The following is a 20097-nucleotide window of genomic DNA, read 5'->3' as shown; positions in this document are numbered from 1 at the left end:
AGATATATATATGTGTGGTGTAGGAAATATATCTGTGGTCTAGGAAATTTATATGGTGGAGGAAATACCTGTGTGGTGTAGGAAATTTATATGATGCAGGAAGTACTGTTTATGTGGGTGTAGAAAGTTAATGTTTAGGAAATATTCTGGTAAGTATGGTTCAGGATATTTATATTATGTGTATAGTAAGAAGTATGTGTGGTGTACAAAGTATATGTTTGATGTGAGAAATATATATGTGGTGTAGAAAATTTTAACAATGCAATCTGTTTCCAATGTCATGGAGGAAATAATTTGTTTAGTGTGATAAAAGCTGTTCAAAGGTTGTTTATGTGTTGATTCCTGGATTTACTTCTGTGTTACAGGGGATAGGATCTTCCCACCCCAGACTGGGTTGACTTATAGCACTTGGGTGTGTGTGGAGAAGTACAGTGACCCCCGCACCGACCCCCACTGTGTGCGTGTGTTGACGTTGGTGCGCCATGTGCCTGGCCGCGAGCATCACTTGGTTTGTCTCTCCATAGTGATATCAGCCAGGGACAAGGCACTCATTGTTTCTACCCATGAAACCAATTTCCCTCAGTCAGGTCAAGGTATACATTCCCAGTTTCTGTCACTCATACCATTTATGTTATTTTTTATTTTATTTTATTTTTATTTCTACTATCCACTCAGTCATTGTAGTGCTGCCTTCTGCTGACAGTGCATTGAGTGACAAGCCAAATAGTTTCCAGTAACCCGGGAAATTATTTACTGTGTGAGGAGGTAACCATATATCCAAATAGACAAGTGGTGATCTAATGGGGTAAGGTGCTTCAGCTTGATGTGGCCCATAAAAGTTTGATTCCAACTTCAGAAGTCTCTTCCTAAGCTGAATAAAATAGTCACTCAGTAGCAAAAATAAAATAGAAAAAGGCATCATTGAATTTAAGAGGTTACCTTGTACAGTACCTAGAGTAATTGTATAAGCCCAATTCTTGTGCAGGTGTGACAGAGTGGGAACCTGAAGTGGTGGGTGACTTTGGCTGCCGAGCATGGTGTCCAGACCTTCTAACAGAGGGCCAGTGGCACCACCTGACCGTCACTCTCAGTCGCTCTGTACTCAAGAACTCATCCCTCTGCATCTACATTGATGGCCAGCTGGTTACCCAAAAGAAGCTTCATTATATCCTACAAAACCCAGGTGGTGGTGCAGCCAATCTGACTATTGCGTCGTCTGTCTACGCGTACATTGGCACTCCACCCGCATACCGACGAAACTCAAGGCTGGTATGGAAGCAAGGGTGTTGTCACCTGGTGGAGGATGTGTTGCAGCCCCAGATGGTGCAGCAGGTCTTCCAACTGGGACCTCACTACACTGGCTGTCTACAGGCTGCACAGATACAAGGTATCTGTCAGTTCCTCGTACGTAATTCATGCATACTCTAAGCCAGTGGTATGTGGATACAGAGGGAACCACTGTCATTACATTTTTTGAAGGTCCTAGATTCATGCCTGCTGTTAAAATTTGATATACTGTACTAAATTTTGATTTTTTATATGTCAGCTAAAATTTAATGAGTTGCAGTGCAGTAGCACTTTTTTCTTCTTTTTTCAGGAACAGAGAGTCAGAGTACACAGGCTGTGGCAGTTGTTCCTGAAGAGAAGGTAATATTTGGGCTAAATGCAACTGCCATCTCACATCTCACCTTAAACAAGATCAGAAAAATGTACTCCAAGGTGGACAACAAAGCAATAGCAAAGCAGGTGAGCGTGCTGTGTATATGTAGAGTATTCAGTGCTGAGATTTTCATTAACATCTTGACCCCTAGATTCCAGCAGTGTATTTGTCACTTGTGGTATTCCTTGACAATTTGGTTCACCACAGGTTAGATCTTTAGAACTGGAGCTGGGTTAATGAAGCTGTTCCAGACCTCTCATATCCAGAAACTCTCACATACGCTGTATATAATTGTCTGGAGATGGCAGGAAGAAAAAAAATCCATACTGAATTTAATAGTTTACATTTGGCAGGAAGAAAAGAGAAAAAATATATCATTGTGCAGAAGGTATTAAGATAGTTCTTGGTCTGCCAGCTGGGTATGTCATCACACGAGAACGCAACACCGATCCGAGTATTGCACAACTCAGCGGGGCATCTGAGTGGTCCATCCCGCTCCCTTGGCGGTGTGGTCATTGGGTACTTGGGAGTTCGCGTCTTCTGCCCACGTCCTGTTGCCGCCATGCTTGATAATGTGGGCGGATGCTCTGTACTGCTCGGTAAGCTTATATCCTTTTATTGGATATGCTGTATGTCACAGTAAGCTTATTTATTTATTTTGGAGTTTTTTCAATCTTGTAATGCCATTGGAGGTGGTGTCAGTCAGTCTCCTACTATTAAATGTTGTGGACTGCAGTAGCCTAGGCTTGGTTTTGTACTTCCCAGAGAGGGTACCATAATATGGAATTGGGTGTTATTGTTGCCTTTTTTTTTTTTTTTTTTTTTTTTTTTTTTTTAAGGAGGGGGGGGATGATGTAGATCATCTAAAATTATATAAGGGGCACTAGATCATGTACTTTTATGCCCTCCTGTTCTGTTGATTGGATTCAACCTTTTCATCTATATATTAGTGTCATGTAGGCATCTTGAATCATTTTAGGATTTACTGTAGAGTATAATTAGTATTATAAGTAAAAATAGAAGGATCTACTGTATACTGTACTCAGTTTTTTTAATCGAGGCAGAGATGCATTTGACAGGTAGATGATGATTGGCTGAATGCAACATGTCCGAATAACATCATTATATTTCAAATAATTGCATGTAATGTGGATCAAAACCAAGTAATTATCTGAAATACAATGATGTTATTTGGACATGAAGCATTCAGCCATTCACCACCAACCTGTCAAGTGCATTTTCCCCTTGATAAAAAAAAACTCAGCATAGTATGCTGCTATTTTGATCAACACATTTTCATTTTTCAGGTCTAGTGGCCATGTCCAAAGATGTAGAATCTCTTTATGCATCAGTTAAAGCCTTGTCTTGTGTCATCAAAACCAGCAAAACGGGTAAGACCAGTTACTATACATACATTCTTACTTGTGAAGAGGAGTTAGTGGTAGGCATATTCTTGTGCTGTACTGTATGTTGTTAATGTGTATGGGTGTTCAACTGAAAGTAAGATGTTGATGACAACAGTGATGATGAAGAAATTGATGATGATGACAGTGATGTTGATGATGACAACTCATGATTACAGCTCAAGTTGAAATGATGCAAAGCTCTGGGTATCAGACTTTGGCTCTGTTGCTGCGACGGAAAAAGTCCCTCCTTAACTCGCACATCCTCCACCTGTGCATCACTCTGGCCGGGTCTGGGGAGGCACGCGAGTCATCCGCCATACCCAACACCCCAGCCTTCAATGACCTGCTCTGTGACCTGGAGGTGAGCATGTGCGTGTATGTGTGTATATGTGAGAGAGAGAGAGAGAGAGGGAGAGAATCTCATACCCAACACCCATGCCTTTAATGATGTGCTTTGTGATATGGAGGTGGGTGGGTGTATGCTTGTAGGTCCTCTGCCATGGTGAAACAGTGTGTTTTATCAGTAAATAATTCAGTTACCTTTTCAGTATGATGAATATTTTTCTTATCATCCTGCTGCCTGATGGAAGGAGTATATATATACGGTATATATATAGATATACTGTATATACAGTGCTCGTCAGAAGTATTCAGCGTTGTCCGCCGGGCGCGCAATACTTATGGCCAAAAAAGAATCACCCATTTTTGGGGGTAAGAATTGAGCCACAAGTTTGAGCTCCGAGCATGACGTCACGGTAGCCTGGGGCCTTCTGACGCGCTGGTTGGTTCCCGCCTCAGTCGCCCACGGGCTGCCTGAGAGAGAGGAACTCCGCCGAGTGTCCCTCTCAAATTGCGCCATTTTTTACCGAGTGTCCCGCAGTGTTTTGGCCTTCAAAACTTTGTTATGGCACCTACCCGTGAACTATCGAGTGAAATCATATCCCAGATCATTGCTCTAAAGGAGGCAGGCCACCAGACAAAGGAAATTAGTGAATTGGTTGGTGTGGCACGATCGACAGTGCGTCGTTGGTGTGCGCGGTTTCGGGAGGAAAACAGTGGTGAAGTTCCCACAAAGAAACCGAGGTCTGGTAGGCCTAGGAAAACTTCCCCAAGGTCTGTTAATGTTTTAAAACGTGCAGTGGAGTTTAATCCTCGTGTGAGTGCAAGGAAAATTAAGGAGAGCAACCCAGAAGTGTTTGGTGATGTGTCAGTGAGAACAGTGTCTCGTAGGGTGCATGAGCTTGGTTACACAAGTCACAGGCCTGTGAAAAAGCCTCTTCTCTCTAGCAGCCAGAGAATTCGTAGGCTTGCCTTTGCTAATAAATATCTAAATTGGGGTGAGGAGCAATGGTTGTCAGTGTTGTGGTCTGATGAGGCAACGTTTAGTGTTACCTGTAACAGAGGAGCATGCAAAGGTAGTGACCCACTTGACCCACGGTATGTAGAATGCACAGTTAAACATCCTGATTCACTCATAGTATGGGGTTGTTTTTCAGGGAAGGGTTTGGGGAAGCTTGTTGTACTTCCCAAGAACCTCAGAGTGAATCAGGATGTTTACCTGGAGCTTCTGTGTGATCATTTACCAGACTCCTTCGAGCTAACAGGTGCACGAGTGTTTCAGCAGGACGGTGCACCTGCTCACAAGGCCAAATCGGTCACCAATTGGCTTCGTGACTGCGAGGTATCATTCATGACAGACTGGCCAGGAAATAGCCCAGACCTCAACCCGATTGAAAACCTCTGGTACCTCGTAAAGTAGAGTCTCCAAGGGAAGGACGTGAGCTCTCTGCCTAAGCTGGAAGCCGCCATTCGTGACTCCTGGGACAAAATACCGCTCCAGCACCTCAGGAGCCTCACCCTTTCACTTCCAAGACGTCTCAGGTCCGTGAAGAAACGTAAAGGCTACCCTACGAAGCACTAAAGGTAAATAAAATGCATTATTTATATGTTTTTTCAATGTTGAAAGGTTTGTTTCTCAGGAGGGACGCAGGGCGCTCCATACTTCTGACGAGCACTGTATATAATGCAGTTTTTGAAATAACCGTAATGTGATGTGCAGTATAATGAGTCCTGACGTAAGAACTGTATGGAACTGACTTTTATGTTATGCGATGTGCAGGTGTGGTGTGATGCTCCAGGTGAGCTGTGCCGTACCCTGCTGGAACACCTGGTAGAGCTGGCACGAGAGTCAGGTGAACGGCACCATAATGTCCGCAAGATGAGGTAACTACACATTGTTTTTGATGTTGCATATTCATCGTAGAAGAACTATCTTTCGGGGGGGGGGGGTTCCTGTCATATTATGATGTAGGATTCGCCCTTCCTTGTATCAGTACCAACACGAAATATAACTCTAAGTCTCAAAACATTTCTCTCTGGCCTCACTATAATACCCCCTTTTGTTGAGGAGTTCCCAGGAAAAAGTAAGGCATCATAGTTGATACCTAATACAGTGTTGTAACATTATACAGAGTTGATACATACTGATAATGCAGTGTTAAGTAGTAGATAAATAGACACACAAATTAAAGATATAATTTTATACTTCTTCCAACAACAGGAGCTTACACCTGGTACAGCGTCTCCTACACTTACTGTGGGAGCAGTCACAGGGTCGAGAGCTGGTGGCATCATCCCCATCCAACCACTCCTCTTCATCCTCAGCCTCGGCCAACCCAGGGGCCAACCCGGCCACGTGTGCGGCCCTCGCTGCCACAAACAACCTGGCCTCGCTTTCTTCGCAGACCACCTCCGTTATCTTCACACTCCTCACCACACTCCTTGCTAATAATCCTCGCCCACAGGATCTGTTATGGTACGTCAGTCCATCTCTGTATCATTCTTCCCATCCATCCATATGTCTTTCTGTCTGTCTGTCAGTTTATCTACCTCTGTTTCTCTGTTTATCTATCTGTCTACCATCCAATTCTTTATTGCACTATAAGCAGCATAGGGCACCGGTTATTTCTCTTAACGTATCATATGGCCATGGCTCAATGTAACACTGTTTGACAGCTTTGGGCAGTTCATCGTCTCTACACTGCCAATCGTGAGCATCTCAGAGAAGCACATCGACCTCAAGGTGTACCTGGAAGACAAGAGCCAGGACAACAACGGTGACTCCGGCTCCACAGCAACGGTCCGCAATATTCTGCTCAGAAACAAGTGTCTTGAAATCATCCACACGCTCCTCTACAACTCCAACAAGAACACCATACATCTTGGGTATGTATGTAGTGTAGAATTGTGGGTTTGTGGCTTTTGTCTTCTTCCTCCTCTGCCTCATCATCATCAGCAATCTCAATGAGATACAGGTCTGGAGGCTTTGGTGGCTTTGTTGCACCTCTTACATAGAAATTTATATTGTACATTGCACCTTGACAATCTCTTGTATGCTTTTGATATCTTTTTAATATCTACATGATTTGCTGTCAGTAACATGTGAGGGGATACTGAGTTGCAGTGCACATCATAGATCACTTAGGAAGAGGCACTAGGAAATCCTCTGTGCCACATACAAATATAATGCTGTACACCTCATTCCTTTCCCCAGATTCTGTGAGGAAGTGGTGAAGGTACTGGGGCTGGACTGGGTATTACTGTTTGCCCAGGGTCACCTACACCCCTCCACCGTGTTAATAGCACTGCGGATGCTGGTGGCGCTCCTCTCCAACACCAGCATACTCCAGAAGTTCAGGGATGCCTCACACAACGGTGGCTGGATGAGTGGGGCGCAACAGGTCACCAGCAATAAATTTGACCAGGTTCTTGGTGGGTCCTGATGCCTATATGTTGACATCCTTCAGATTGATTGGATTTCTCTCAGCTGAAGTAAACTTTTTTTGTGTTATAAATAAGTATGATCAGGCTCATGGTGGGTCCTCCTGACTCCTTGTTCGTACCCTCATGGTTGGTTGGATTTCTTTCAGAAGAACAGAGGCATTTGGTGATTGCACTAAATTCGACCAGTGGTTGTAGGTGGTTGATGGGGTGTATATGGGTGGTTCAGTGGTTGTAGGTGGTCGATGGGGTATAAATGGGTGGTTAAGTGGTTGTAGGTGGTCGATGGGGTATAAATGGGTGGTTAAGTGGTTGTAGGTGGTTGATGGGGTGTATATGGGCAGTTAAGTGATTCCAGGTGGGTGATGGGGTTTATATGAGTTGTTGAGTGTTGTAGGTGGTTGTTGGTTGTTTACAGGTGGTTTGGGGTATGGTGTAGTTACAGATGGGTAGTTAATTTATCATAGATGGGTGGTTAAGTGGTTGTAGGTGGTTATTGATGATGTAAGTACATTTGAAATAATCAGTAAATTCCTTAATAATAATAGGTCTTTAATTGAACAGCAAATCATGCTGTACTTCTGTATAACAGTTTTGTGTTTTGGTCCATCAGATTGAGCCAAGAAAAAACATCTTAATAAAAATGTAGATGATACAGTGCGTGACTGCATCATATGAAAGGCTTCATTAATGCTTTGAATTCCCCCCAGAGCTCATTATTAAGTACCGTGTGGTCTCTTGATATGAAGCATCACTTTTGGTGGAAGTTACTTGCTGTTCAGGTTTAAGTCTCTCAACTGGATTTTTTTCCGTCAAGTACTGCTATCAGGTGTATAAGGCATTGGCCTGTGTTTGTGTTGTAGACAAGAGTAATCAAACCTCAGACTCCCATACCTTGCAAAGGGTAATGTGGAACTGGCTGTAATTGAGATAAGTATCAGTGACATTAATACCTGGTTCCTCTCTGTCCTGTGCCCCTGTAGGTTACTCCATTGTGAGTGTGGTGCGGTCTCTAAGTGAGATCCGGGAGGAGGCTTGGCATGTGCCAGGATTCCAGGTGATGACATGGCTCCTCCCTCGACACATACACATCCCACAGGTCTACTACCTCCTACTGGCGCTCCTCCTTGGACAGCCGGTCAAGAATGTGCAGAATAATACTAAGGTCAGTTGCACAGATCACATACAGCTTCATTAACTTTTTCACTGTGAGATGTCTACATATATACATACATATGTACATACCTGTACATTTATCTGAACGATAGTTCACCTGATGACTTGTTTCTCAAGCTGTATTATCTCCTTCTCTCTCCAGTTAGGACCCCTAACCCAGATATTTTTTCTCAGGATCTCATTTCATGGTTTCCAGAGTCTGCCCACAAGGCACCCTTTTGAGACCCTATGTATGTGGCAGAGCTTGTGAAAGTGATTTTTGATATTTGTGTACTCCAGCTGGACTTGGACACAATCTGGACATTTGTGTTTGGAGTGCCAGCCAGCCAGTGCGCCACCACCATCTCTGGCCGTGTGTCCCTTTGTCCCGAGGCGGCCATCGCCATCCTGGCCATGGTGCGCGCCATGCTCAACCAGGAGGAGAAGGGGTAGGTGGACAGAGAAAAGGGTATCACGTGCTTTGTTTGTCTAGCTAGCATTAGAACAAGGTGTCATGTGTGTTATGTTGGTGTAGATAACTGGAGAATAGGGTGTCTTGTACTGTATGCTGTTAGTTTGTGTAGTGTTAGAATAGGATATGCTGCATTAGTTTGTTTAATGTTAGAGTAGGGTGTCTTATGTGCGATATTAGTTAGGTAGCCAGAGAACAGAGTGTCTTGTGTGGTATATTAGTTTAGACATTTTGAGGACAGGGTGTCTTATGTGTTGTGTTAGTGTAGGTACTGTACAGTAGGTAGGTAGGCAAGCCCCTAGATTTTACTGCATTTAGGTATATTTTACTTGCCATTGCCAGTCAGTTTTATTCAGCAAAGAAAAATCCCAGAACAAAAGATTTTTGGGAGCAACTGATTGAAGTGGCCAGTTCCTGTGGTCCACTGGGTTGACATTCAGATGCGACTGGGATTGCAGCAAAAATAAGGAGGGGGGAAAAAAAAAAAAAAGTTCCTACCAGTTATAGAGTTAGTTAGGTAGTAGTAGTAGTAGTAGTTGCAACCCCAGGCTCCTCTGAATGTAAACCCAATTGACTGCAAGCTGAAGTTGCCCTATTTGCAATGTGCCATCCTCCTTTTGGGGGATAGGGTAGTGCATTGTATAGGACAGATGGAACTATTTTTGTATATGTAGCTGTACTATGATACTAATACCAGCCTCATTAATCTTTACTTCTGTTTGTTATATGTCTTTGTAATGTGTCCGCTTTGTTGATTGTATTTTTTTTTTTTTTTCGTTGCTTGATAGTGATTATGTTCTTGTGCTGTTTTTATATGAGTACAGTTCTTTTAGCATTGGTCTGTTGCTTTGATTTAACAGTTGGAAGATAGTATTGTTAATATTCAGTTAGCACTCTCACTGCCTTGTGGAGTGTGAGTTCTGTGTTTTATAAATGAGTGAGTATTTTGTAAGTCTGGCTAGTTAAAATTCAACACTTTTACAGAATATACCCCAAAGTACTGAGATAACTGGTGCAGGAGACAGGTTCCACAGTGCTGTGGAATACTGTATTCATATCATTTATAAGCTTTCTGACAAGCTTGCTTGCATTGGCTTGTGTCACCTAATGATGGTTATCCATACTGATTGATCTTGAAGAGCCTCTGGATTCAGTCCCTTAACCCTGTTCCATGACCTTGTCCCAAGTCCTTTTTTTTGGCTTGCCTCTTGCCAGCCTACCCTCATTGTTCACATCTCTCACCCTCCACACTGAGTTGGCATTGTAGCATTCATAACTAAATTGGTGACAAGAGATCTGGGCCATTTCCGCCTTTGATTTGTTTGAAATTAATTGAAATGACTCCCTGACATAGTAAGCTTTGGCCAGGTACAGAGCTCACCAAGGATTTTCATGATTTCTGTGCTGGTAATGTTTGTATAAATGGGTCTTATGGTCGCCGCCATCACTGCCAATAGCAATTGTGGATGCAGAAGCAGAGGGGTTAAAAATTTCATACATACATACATCGTCTAATCTTGTGTTGCCCCATGAGGAGCATAGGAGCCCAGGGCTAGGCAAGTTGGTCTTGACATGTAAGATGAGAGTGACCAGCCTCACTCGTCCCTGAGTGGCATTATGTGAGCAGTAAACCCTAACCACCCCTTGGATATAAATCTACACAGGCTCAATCCAGCATAGTAACAAAAAGCAGCAACTTTGGAAGTGGCTTATAATTTACCCGAGGACAGATACTATGCAATGTGGAACAATGTAATAGAACAAATACCTTGCCTTTGGAGGTTCGTGATGTTGAAACACAGAACCTACATTTTGCAAAGCAATGAAGCATCACAGTTTTGCATCACACTTATGATAGTTACATAGATGTGCTGCATGTTGAGCTTTCATGTTTGAGGCACAGTAACATGAGTTACTTAGAGCCATATTATTAAAGCTAAGGGCCTGAAGGGTGTGGACAAACCCTGAGTTTTTAGCTGTATATTTTGAAGCATGTGATAATGGAACATATAATGCCTTTTTATATCATTTGCTGACTGCACTCTTATATGTGGGATGCAGGCCAGTTCCAGGCAACAATAGTACAGGTGCTTCATAAGTTCTGTTTTGTTTATAAAGCCTCCAACATGCTTGAATACATTAGCGGTGGTGTCGTCCATGCTGCTCAATCTCTAGCAGCCTCACTATTCATTCCCTAACTTTTTAAAGTTCAGGGCATGTCCACACATTCACATGCTTAGTTTTAAGAATCAAGCTCTCAGTCAAAAGATTAATACTCATTTCATACCAGTACTCAGTATGAATAATTAATAATGCACATTTCTACACTTCCTGTTATACATTTTTTTATTGATAATATTCATAATGTGTTTGGTTATTTCTTCAACAGGGAGTTTACCCCCACCCACCCCCCACAGACCACGTAGGTTTATGTTTGTGTTTTGTTGTTGCTTTTGTGTTTCTCGCTTCTCACATCATTGTCAACTGCCAGGTTTTATTTTACCCATTCAGTCTGGTGATTTTTTTTTTTTTTTTTTTATGCATTCCTTCTGTCTCCAGACAATTTTATTCCACATTGGAGAGGCTTTGGAAATGAGTTAGCTATAGTCTTCATTAACCTTTTCACATGTAGAGGCCTTCTGTAGTGCCGCTGTTAAATGAGTGGAGAGAGACAATTGCCGTGTCTGTCCAGGAACCAAACTTCCACACTCTTCCCCATGCGCCACTATGGCAAGGCAGCAAGATGCTGTCTCCTGCAGGAGTACGTCAGTTTACCGCATGGGATGTTGCTTGCCTGCAGTTGATGGGTCCCCTCAGCAGCTGGAGTTTCTCAACAACAGCAACTAATAGAGGCCTTTCAGAAGTTCAGTAAAGCCTCTTTGCAGTGGCAGGAATAAAGTATGAAATATGTCATTGAAGTGAAAGGGTTAACTGTGGAAGTCCAGTGACATTTTGTATTTTATTCCACCCACCACCAGAAAACTTTATTTAGCTTTAGGAGTGCCTCCAACTAGTAAGGGATTAATGAGGGTTGTATCAAACCCCACTCTCTTCAGAGATTAATAATATTGTATGGAAATAGATAAAATAGAAAATATATCACCAGACTGAAGTGGTTAGTATTGTAAAATGTGACTATATTCTTCACAAATAAACTAACATTTTTTCTGCTTTCTTTGTGCTTCTGACCATGTACCTTTCAGTATGGTACCATAGTCTATCCTGAAGGAGATTTCTGATAAGATTACTGTTGTTTTTAATGTCTTAAATCCTGGAATCTTAGGATGTATGTTATTGCTTCTTCCTGCTACCATCTTTTTTTTTTTTTTTTTTTTTTTTTTTTTTTAAGAGCACCTGTTTGGTTTATTCATGGTATCTCCAGAGTTTTTGTTTTCCCCACATTTAAGAGAGCACCGTGTTAGTGATGAGGTTATTTAAAGTTCAATACTATCCTGGCTGTCCAATTCAAAAAGTCACTCCAAGCTGAACAAAAGCCTCTGAAAGTAGCTAGAATTAAATAAATATATCATTAGATTGAAGGGGTTCATTCACCTGGAACTGCAATTTACCTCAGGTTTTGGGATCTCTATAAAATGTCTCTAGTTATATGGTACAATATTTAAGATTATCCATCCATCCATCATCCAATCCTACGTTGCCCCATGAGGAGCGTAGGAGTCTGGGGCTAAGCAGTTGGTCCCGACATTGAAGATGAGAGTGACCAGCCTCACTCATCCGTGAGTGGCATTACATGAGCAATCAACCCCAACCACCCCATGGATATAAACCTTCACCCGGCTAAATCCAATTGGAGCGCAATAATTACTCACTAAACCACCAGGCGCCATAATTTGGTTATATGGTTACCACCCAGCGTAGTAAATGGTTTCCTGGTGTACAGGAAACCATTTGGCTTGTCACTTAGTGTAGAGTCACCCACAGGCAGAAGGAAGAGGAAAAAATGAAGGAAAGAAAGACAGAAGAGGAAGTGTAAAGTTACCCATAGGCAGAAGGACAAGGAAATAGAGATGATTATTCCTGTCCCTAAGAAGTTACTTTTACTGGACATTTGGTGAGAGTGCGCCAATGCAGTGTTAACAGAATAAGCTTGGCTGGTTTGTATGTTGGCTTATTTACTGTGGTTAGTTTCTCCCATTAGTGGTTATGTTGTGGGAGTTGGATTGCTGTTGCATGAGTAGTAGCTGTTATTTCAGTTTTACAGTTGTGATTAATATAGTTTCTGAACAGTAACATAATATTAGTATCTGTTCATGCCTGATTATGTGCAGTTTTATAGATATGGTAATTACAAGATTGTAACCCTTAGTAATGGTTTTATCAGTTTCCAGGAGTGATATATATTTTTTTCTATCATAAATTTGTATAATCCAGTCTGGTTTAGAATTAGTTATGATAATCCTTGTTAGACACCACCTTTTTACTCAGTAAGTAATTTTCTCATAAAAATGTTCAGGCTGTCTGCCTGTATGTACATTGGCACAATATAATTTTATATTTGTACAGTGCACGTAATTCCAGTTGTATGGTGTTAACTTTAACATCAGCCATAGTCTCTTTACTGCTTGTTTTTAGGCCAAGAAATTGACTTGCTGACTTGTTTAATTGGCTCAGAATCAGCATCCAAAAAACTCTGTGCACTTATTAAGATTTAAAGTTCGTTTTTGTGTGTATGTCTTTGTACAAAGATTTCAGGTTAAGGTTTTGGTGGGAAAATTGAAAGCAGACTGACGGTATCTGAAGTTTAGTGGCCAGTGGATGATGTTGTATCGTCAGTTTATGGTCCTGGCCCCCCACAGGAAGGAGCTCCCGGAGTGGTTGGCGAGCTACCCTGTGACGTTGATCCAGTTCCTGCGCTTTTTGTACCAGCAGAATGGGGACTTCCTGCCTGTCTTCCTCTCAGCTGATGTTCTCACTGCCCTCGCCTCCACTCTCTTCCCATACACTGCATCGTCTGAGCCTCAGAGCCTCACATCACCTGATGATGAGAAAGTTAGTCACATTGCTGCGTTTACTCTAATTTGACCCAAATTTTTATCCTTTAGCAGCTTATTTATATAATTTGTCTTTGTTATTAGTTTTATTCTTGGTATATGGCAGCTATTGCCTTTACCTTTACTCATCCTGTATCAGTTGCCATCATCAGGCAGTCATTTAATATAGGCAGTTTGTTTTTATCTGAGGAAACTTGGTCATTTGTACAACTTTAATACCAAGTTGTGGTTGCATGAAATTCATTGAGCCATGGTGATGAGGTAGGAATGAGTCTCCTTTGTTACAGGATATATCAGGCCTTCAGTCTGACTACAGTTTGTCATTAACTGACCTAAAAGGGGTTTAGGATCTTTGTCAGGTTAGAGTAAATGCACTGTAGTCAATCTTTGTATGGTTCAGTTCATCACCAGTGGAGAGGTGGTGATGGTGAAGTGCGAGGCTGACGGGAGCCTCACCAACCACCCGGCCAAGCAGCAGGTAATGGACTTCCTCAAGAACCTGGTGGTGGACTCTCTCTCACTCCCTCCAGCCAGCAAGGGACCTCACACCATTGATTTGCTTCTTGAGGTAATTGAATCCTTTCTCTGTCTTGTTGCCATCCTATCATACAGTGTGACCTCAGGGTTAAGGGACTCAATACAGCTGCTAGAGATCAAGCGGTGTGGGGATCCACTATTTAGTGACCAAGGTGGAGTCCTGTGAAGATGTTGCGTCTTTATAAATGAAAAGTAGATTATCAATACAAGATGTCTTCCCTGAGCTGAAAAAAATTTCTGATGAGAGTAAGAGCTGTAATATGTTAAATAAAATTTTTTGGTGGGAACAGAAATGTAATAGAATAGATGTGAATGTACCAGAGGGTTTAATGGAGGTTGTAATTAACCTCTTCACCATCTCATAAACTTCATAAATTGTCCATCTGTAATAGTAATATACAGAAAGCCAGTAAAAGGGAAGAATATTATAGTGGAGAACTAATGAACAGCAATCCCAGTGAACGGGCCACAGGTCATTCACTGTTCAAGCTTAGGGCATCACAGCTCCATCTGACAGGTTAGTACTGTACATTACTGTTACATTCACTGTTCAAGCTTAGGGAATCACAACTCCATCTGACAGGTTAATACTGTACAATACTGTTACATGATGATGATGATGGTGATGATGTAATAGTAATATACAGTATTAACCTGTCAGATGGAGCCGCGATTCCTTAATCATGAATAGTGAATGACCTGTGGCTCGTCCATTGGAATTGCTTTTCGTTTATTCTCCACTACAATATTCTTTCCTTTTTCTGGCTTTCTGTACCTTACATCACTGCACCTACAGGTAGGAAAGAGGTAGGATGATGATGGTGATGATGATGATGATGATGAATTACTTTCTGCCATCTTTGGGTTCAGCTTGTGACTACGGAAATGAATTTCAGGCAACCCCAGAGAACAGCAGCGTGGCCCAGGTTTGCGAATTCCAGACACAGTTATTGGGGACGCTAATGGAACACCTGCTGGATGCTGACATCCTGATAGGGGAGGGTGCAGCACTTCCCATTGTGGCTGGTGGTGCTGCACAACACATTGCACCCAACGTCTTCTATTTGGCAGCAAGAATTGTTGATAAACTATGGGCAGGTTAGTTTCTTGTGGCTCAGGGAAAAGGGACTGAGTAGAAAGGTTGCTAGGGATCAAGTAGCATGGAGAGCTGCCATTAGATGACCAAGACTGAAGCCCATGAGCATGCTGGGACCTTTATAATTGTAACGGATCTGTGAAGGATTTCTGGTTTATTGCCTTACTTTTCTTACTCTAACTTGGCCTAAAATTGTCATCTCTTTATCTTCACAGCTGATATGTAACAGTAGTGTAATAGTAACATATGACGCTGGTCACAAAGAGATGCTGTGAGAAGGATACAGATCTATAGTATTGTCTTTTTTTGTCAGTGAGCTTCTGCTTGAACTTTGAAATTTTGTTATTGATATTTGGATCGATCTGTTAGAAAGTTAACCCCATTGAGGAGGGATGAGGAGAGTTTCCATGAGAGAGAGGGAGAGAGAGAGAGATAGATAATCCTAATATTGATAATGATACGTCACAAAACCTTACATTTTCCCCGCAGGTGTGTTCAACAAGGACCCACATGAAGTGTTTGATTTCATAATTAAGCTTATATCGCAAGCCAAACGCCGTGCTTCAGGCATCAACCTGGAGTCAATATACCATTGCCTCAACCGCACTGTGCTGTACCTCCTCTCCCGCCCCACCGACTCCATCGCAGCGCAGATGTCAATACTCGAAGCCCTGCATAAACTCACGACACACAGGTATGTTTGTTTTTTGTGCCTTGCAGCTCAAGCACATAGTCTGATATTGCAAAGCATGTAACTGAAATCGGAAACCTATCAGTACTTCAGTGAAAGTTTCTGTACTTGAATCCAGTACAGGGAGTCCTCGATACTTTTAAAATCCTTCGTATATCGATTTTTTGGATATTTAAGCATTTTTCCACAAAAGAATGAGGAGATGCATTCCAGGAGCCCCCCCAGAAACTTTCAACTAACTACTCTGTACTGTACTAGGCTGGTTTTAAGCTCATAAATCTATAGTAGAAATGTTAATAAAAGCTAAATGAACTTTAAGCATTTGTTTATTTACCAAATTTCTGAGTAAAAAATAGAAAACAGTACTGTACAGTATATACAGGTGAGGTCCCATCTCACTCACGCCCTGGCCATCCTCATGCCTCTTGATAATTTCGAGCTTGCGCCCCAGCATCAGGGTTTGGTGTTGCATCTTCTTGAGGGGCTCCACAGATGATGATGATGAAGGTGAAGGACGCTTGGGTGGCATGATGCAAGATGCAAAAGCATCTCGGAGTACAGAAGGCATGCACTATACAGCCAGGGAATGGGAACAGACTGGCATGAAGTGGAGGTAGTCGCTTGCCTCGCCGTGCACGATAGTGGCGCTGCGGTCGGTCGCGTGCCAAATTTGAATAATTTTCTCATAATGCTTTTTGTACCTTCAAAGCGTATGCCTTTCATATAGGGGAATTTGTCCTATATTTTTCACTTTTGTACCTTCGAATTTTCATATATTGTGGTTTCGTATATCGGGGACTCCCTGTGTGAGAGTATATTGTAGTGATGTGTATTGGATTTTACAGCATAATTCTGATTTATGCTGCTGCTGCTGGTCTTGCTGCTGCTGCTGCTGATGTTGATACTCCTTGACAGAACTGTTGTATTTGGTGCTGGGAACCATGAGCCAGAGTTTGTGGCCTGCCTCACCTACTGTTTGCTGCAACTCACAGCTGATATTAAGATAAGGTCAGTCAAGAAATTATCCATCCATCCATCATAAAAAATTATTATTATTATTATTATTATTATTGTTCTTATAATTATCCATCATCATCATCCAATCCTACGTTGCCCCATGAAGAGCGTAGGAGCCTGGGGCTAGGGAAGTTGGCCCTGATAGTTAGGATGAGAGTGACCAGCCTCACTCATCCCTGAGTGGCATTATGTGAGCAATAAACCCCAACCACTCTTTGGATGTAAACCTTCACCGGCTCAGTCCGATTGGAGCGCAATAATTACCCACTAAACCACCAGGCGCCAAAATTTGGTTATATGGTTACCACCCAGCTTAGGAAATTGTTTCCGGGTGTACAAGAAACCATTTGGCTTATCACTCAGTATAGTCATCCATAGACAGAAGGAAGAAGAAAGAGAGAAGGAAAGAAGGACATAAGAGGAAGGAAGGAACGAAGAAAGGAGGAGAGGAAAGGGCAAGTGAGTGGATGATTAGTGTTCCCACCTACCACTAATTTATTATTATCATTATTTTAGTTATGGATCTCACACTCCATGCTATGTTGCTGTTACTGTTGTGGCCCCAGACTCAGCTGTATGCAAGTTAGTGGACTGCTTGAAAGGCACATGATCCAAGTGCTCACATGTATCTTGTGTTGAGCTATATGGTGAAGGATTGTTGGTGTGGTGAGAATGATATGTATTGAGGCGTGTAAATATTTGTTGTGTGAGGGGGCTGCATTACAGCGAGGGAATAGTGAGGTCATGAGTTGTATTTTTTCAAGTACCGGTACCTGTGTGTGTGTTAGAAATAGTTATGTAACCGTTTTCATATCTTTTCTCCTGTTTTGTAAAGAATAAGATACTAGCAGTCCTTGGCTTATGATTTTAGTATGTTCATCACTGTGTTGATAATTACCCTTGTTTGTCTTTCCCTGCTCCTGTTTGTGGATCCTGCGCACCTTATATATGACTGTCATGATTTAGTGGAGAATTGGATGATGATGATGATGGTGGTGGTGGTGGTTTTGAAACATTTGCAGCATGGATTCCTCCTCTCGCTCGGTGTGGCACATTAACCCGGGGATGGAGGGCGAGGAGGGGGCTGAGGGTGGGACGAGTGGCAAGGTAGAAGGGACAACTGGACGGAACAGCAGTGGACGAGACTTTGCCGAGGCCACTGCCACCCAGAGCCACAACCTGATGATCACTGCAGCCACAAGGGTCTGGGAGGAGCTTTACATCACCAAGAAACCAGCCATTGAGGAGGTATGGTACTTTTTATGTGGCTCTTGTCAGGAGCTAGGATTCCAGGGGGCTTGAAGGGTGAGTGAATGGGAGTGTGGCTCATTCACGTGAGCAAACTTTGGTTAATATCTAATTCCATCTGAGTTTTTTTTCTCCTATCTCTCTGAACCTTACCTCAGGGTGAGAAAGGAGGACTGGATGGTGATGACATTGATGGTGATGATTATGATGAGTTATAAGCTGAAGATCTGAGAGTCCTGAACAACAGTACTGTACTTTAATGTGTGGGAATGCTGGATGTGGAAATTGAGGAAACAAAAGAATTGGCAAAGGATAGAGGGAGATGGGTGAAGCATACTGTATATGGAGAAGCATATGATGAGAGTTACACCCATTCTTAATTGAAAATCATTGGAAGTTTTGTTGTTGCTTCAGGTGTACAAGGTTTCATTGGTTGCTGGGAGTGGAAAGGCGCCTGAACTGTCTAGTGTGAGAGACCAGATAAACGAGGCATCGCACCGTCTGTGGCTGGCGTTCCTGGAGGGGGAGAAGAAACAGTCCTACCGCATCCCCTGGGAGATTCCAACACAAATACAGAGCGTTACCAATGTAAGTGTTTCTCTGCTGCTCTCTCATGTTCCCTCCTAAACTCCTTTACTACTGGGGTCTCTCTGTCTCAGGCCCCTTCTTTACCAGCTATCTCTGTGTCTGTGCCTCTCTATCTCAGACCTCTTCAGTACCAGATCTTCTCTCAGATCCCCTCAGTACCAGGTGTCTCTCCCTTGCCAGATGCTATCATTCATAAATTCATTCTCCAGATGGATCCTTACTGGATAAAATAGTCATGATCATGAACCAGTTGAGTCTTATCTTATGGAAGCTTTATAAGTAGAAGCTTACTGGTACATACTTTATCTTCGAAACCCACAGAAGCTACATATACTGGTACCTTCTGAAGTCCACAGAAGCTTTATAAATACAGACTCATTGGTACATACGGTCTCTTTGCAACCCACAGAAGCTTCAGAAAGTGACGGGTGGACTGACCCGGCTGGCCTCTCGCACAAAGGGCCGGCGAGAGGACAGCATCGTGACCCGCAAAGTGAACATGTCCATGCCTGATCTGCAGATGGCCACCTTCACCCATATCTCCATTATTGGCGACCTGGTTGATCTCCAGTACCGACAGTATCTTCAGGTTGGTTGCAGAATTATTTAACGTATTTGGATTAAATCAACATTGTGGACAGATGACATCAGCACCCCACAGGTGCATGAAAAGTGTTTTGAAAAATGGAAGTTTCTAGAAGCTAGGTTTTCAGATTTGAAAGTTTGTACTGTACTAGGCAACAAGCTCCCTCCTTGACACCACAGAAACAGAAGCACATGACGAGCTACGTGTGGGAGTCCTGGCAGAGGTGCGAACGAGAGCTGACCCGGGAGCGAGGCCTGTGGGGTCCGCTGAAGGGCTCCCACCTGGATAAGTGGATTCTGGATGCCACTGAGGGCCCCTGCCGCATGAGGAAGAAGATGGTTCAAAATAGACACTTCTACAAGGACTACCCCTACAAGCAACAGGCAGAAAATTCAGAAAATGTAAGTTGAATCTATCTGTCTGTCTCTCTATCACTGTGTGTGTATCTTTCTGTCTGTGTATTTCTAACCAGACACCTTAATCTTCAAATGGAGATTACACACAAACCACCACATTGCCCTGTTCATTGTCAGCAGGTGGCCCATTTTTTATCCCACACCAGTCTTGTTCACTGTCTTTCCACTTCTTTCTTCCACCTCTTCCGCAGCTAGCCTCTCCCTCATTATCCTTCCACTTCACTCACGTACACTGTACTCTTTTTTTTCTTTTGTCAGTCTCGTTATTCATTTCTTCCATATTTTTTCTTTTCCTTTCCTACTTCTAGAACCCTCCCACTTCATATTTTTTAGATGATGATGATGATACCCCAAAATGATGAGGAAAACAGTTGGTGATGATGATGTTACCATAAAATGATGAGATGACAATTAAGGAAGATTGCAATTTTGC

General features: G+C 42.6%; 1 protein-coding gene across 1 annotated transcript in view; it reads left to right on the top strand.

Moving 5' to 3' along the window:
* bchs (WD repeat and FYVE domain containing 3 bchs) overlaps positions 1 to 20097 on the top strand; it is a 52751-nt gene that overhangs the window by 16427 nt on the left and 16227 nt on the right. The window contains exons 20-42 of the mRNA XM_080277314.1: positions 366 to 593; positions 986 to 1387; positions 1598 to 1746; positions 2076 to 2259; positions 2968 to 3051; positions 3243 to 3427; positions 5186 to 5289; positions 5627 to 5881; positions 6082 to 6291; positions 6620 to 6837; positions 7830 to 8011; positions 8302 to 8450; positions 10561 to 10571; positions 11217 to 11238; positions 13291 to 13483; positions 13886 to 14053; positions 14919 to 15120; positions 15608 to 15812; positions 16725 to 16817; positions 17849 to 18074; positions 18489 to 18662; positions 19072 to 19251; positions 19428 to 19649. Of these exons, the coding sequence (XP_080133440.1) occupies positions 366 to 593; positions 986 to 1387; positions 1598 to 1746; positions 2076 to 2259; positions 2968 to 3051; positions 3243 to 3427; positions 5186 to 5289; positions 5627 to 5881; positions 6082 to 6291; positions 6620 to 6837; positions 7830 to 8011; positions 8302 to 8450; positions 10561 to 10571; positions 11217 to 11238; positions 13291 to 13483; positions 13886 to 14053; positions 14919 to 15120; positions 15608 to 15812; positions 16725 to 16817; positions 17849 to 18074; positions 18489 to 18662; positions 19072 to 19251; positions 19428 to 19649 (4046 nt within the window). The remainder of the gene's footprint in view (positions 1 to 365; positions 594 to 985; positions 1388 to 1597; positions 1747 to 2075; positions 2260 to 2967; positions 3052 to 3242; positions 3428 to 5185; positions 5290 to 5626; positions 5882 to 6081; positions 6292 to 6619; positions 6838 to 7829; positions 8012 to 8301; positions 8451 to 10560; positions 10572 to 11216; positions 11239 to 13290; positions 13484 to 13885; positions 14054 to 14918; positions 15121 to 15607; positions 15813 to 16724; positions 16818 to 17848; positions 18075 to 18488; positions 18663 to 19071; positions 19252 to 19427; positions 19650 to 20097) is intronic.

The sequence above is a fragment of the Coenobita brevimanus genome, chromosome 69 (genome assembly GCF_032717465.1).
Source record: "Coenobita brevimanus isolate Jiangsu-jjx chromosome 69, ASM3271746v2, whole genome shotgun sequence".
In the NCBI taxonomy this organism is placed as follows: domain Eukaryota; kingdom Metazoa; phylum Arthropoda; class Malacostraca; order Decapoda; family Coenobitidae; genus Coenobita; species Coenobita brevimanus.
The sequence above is the reverse complement of the archived record's forward strand: the minus strand, read 5'-3'. Positions and strand labels throughout refer to the sequence as shown.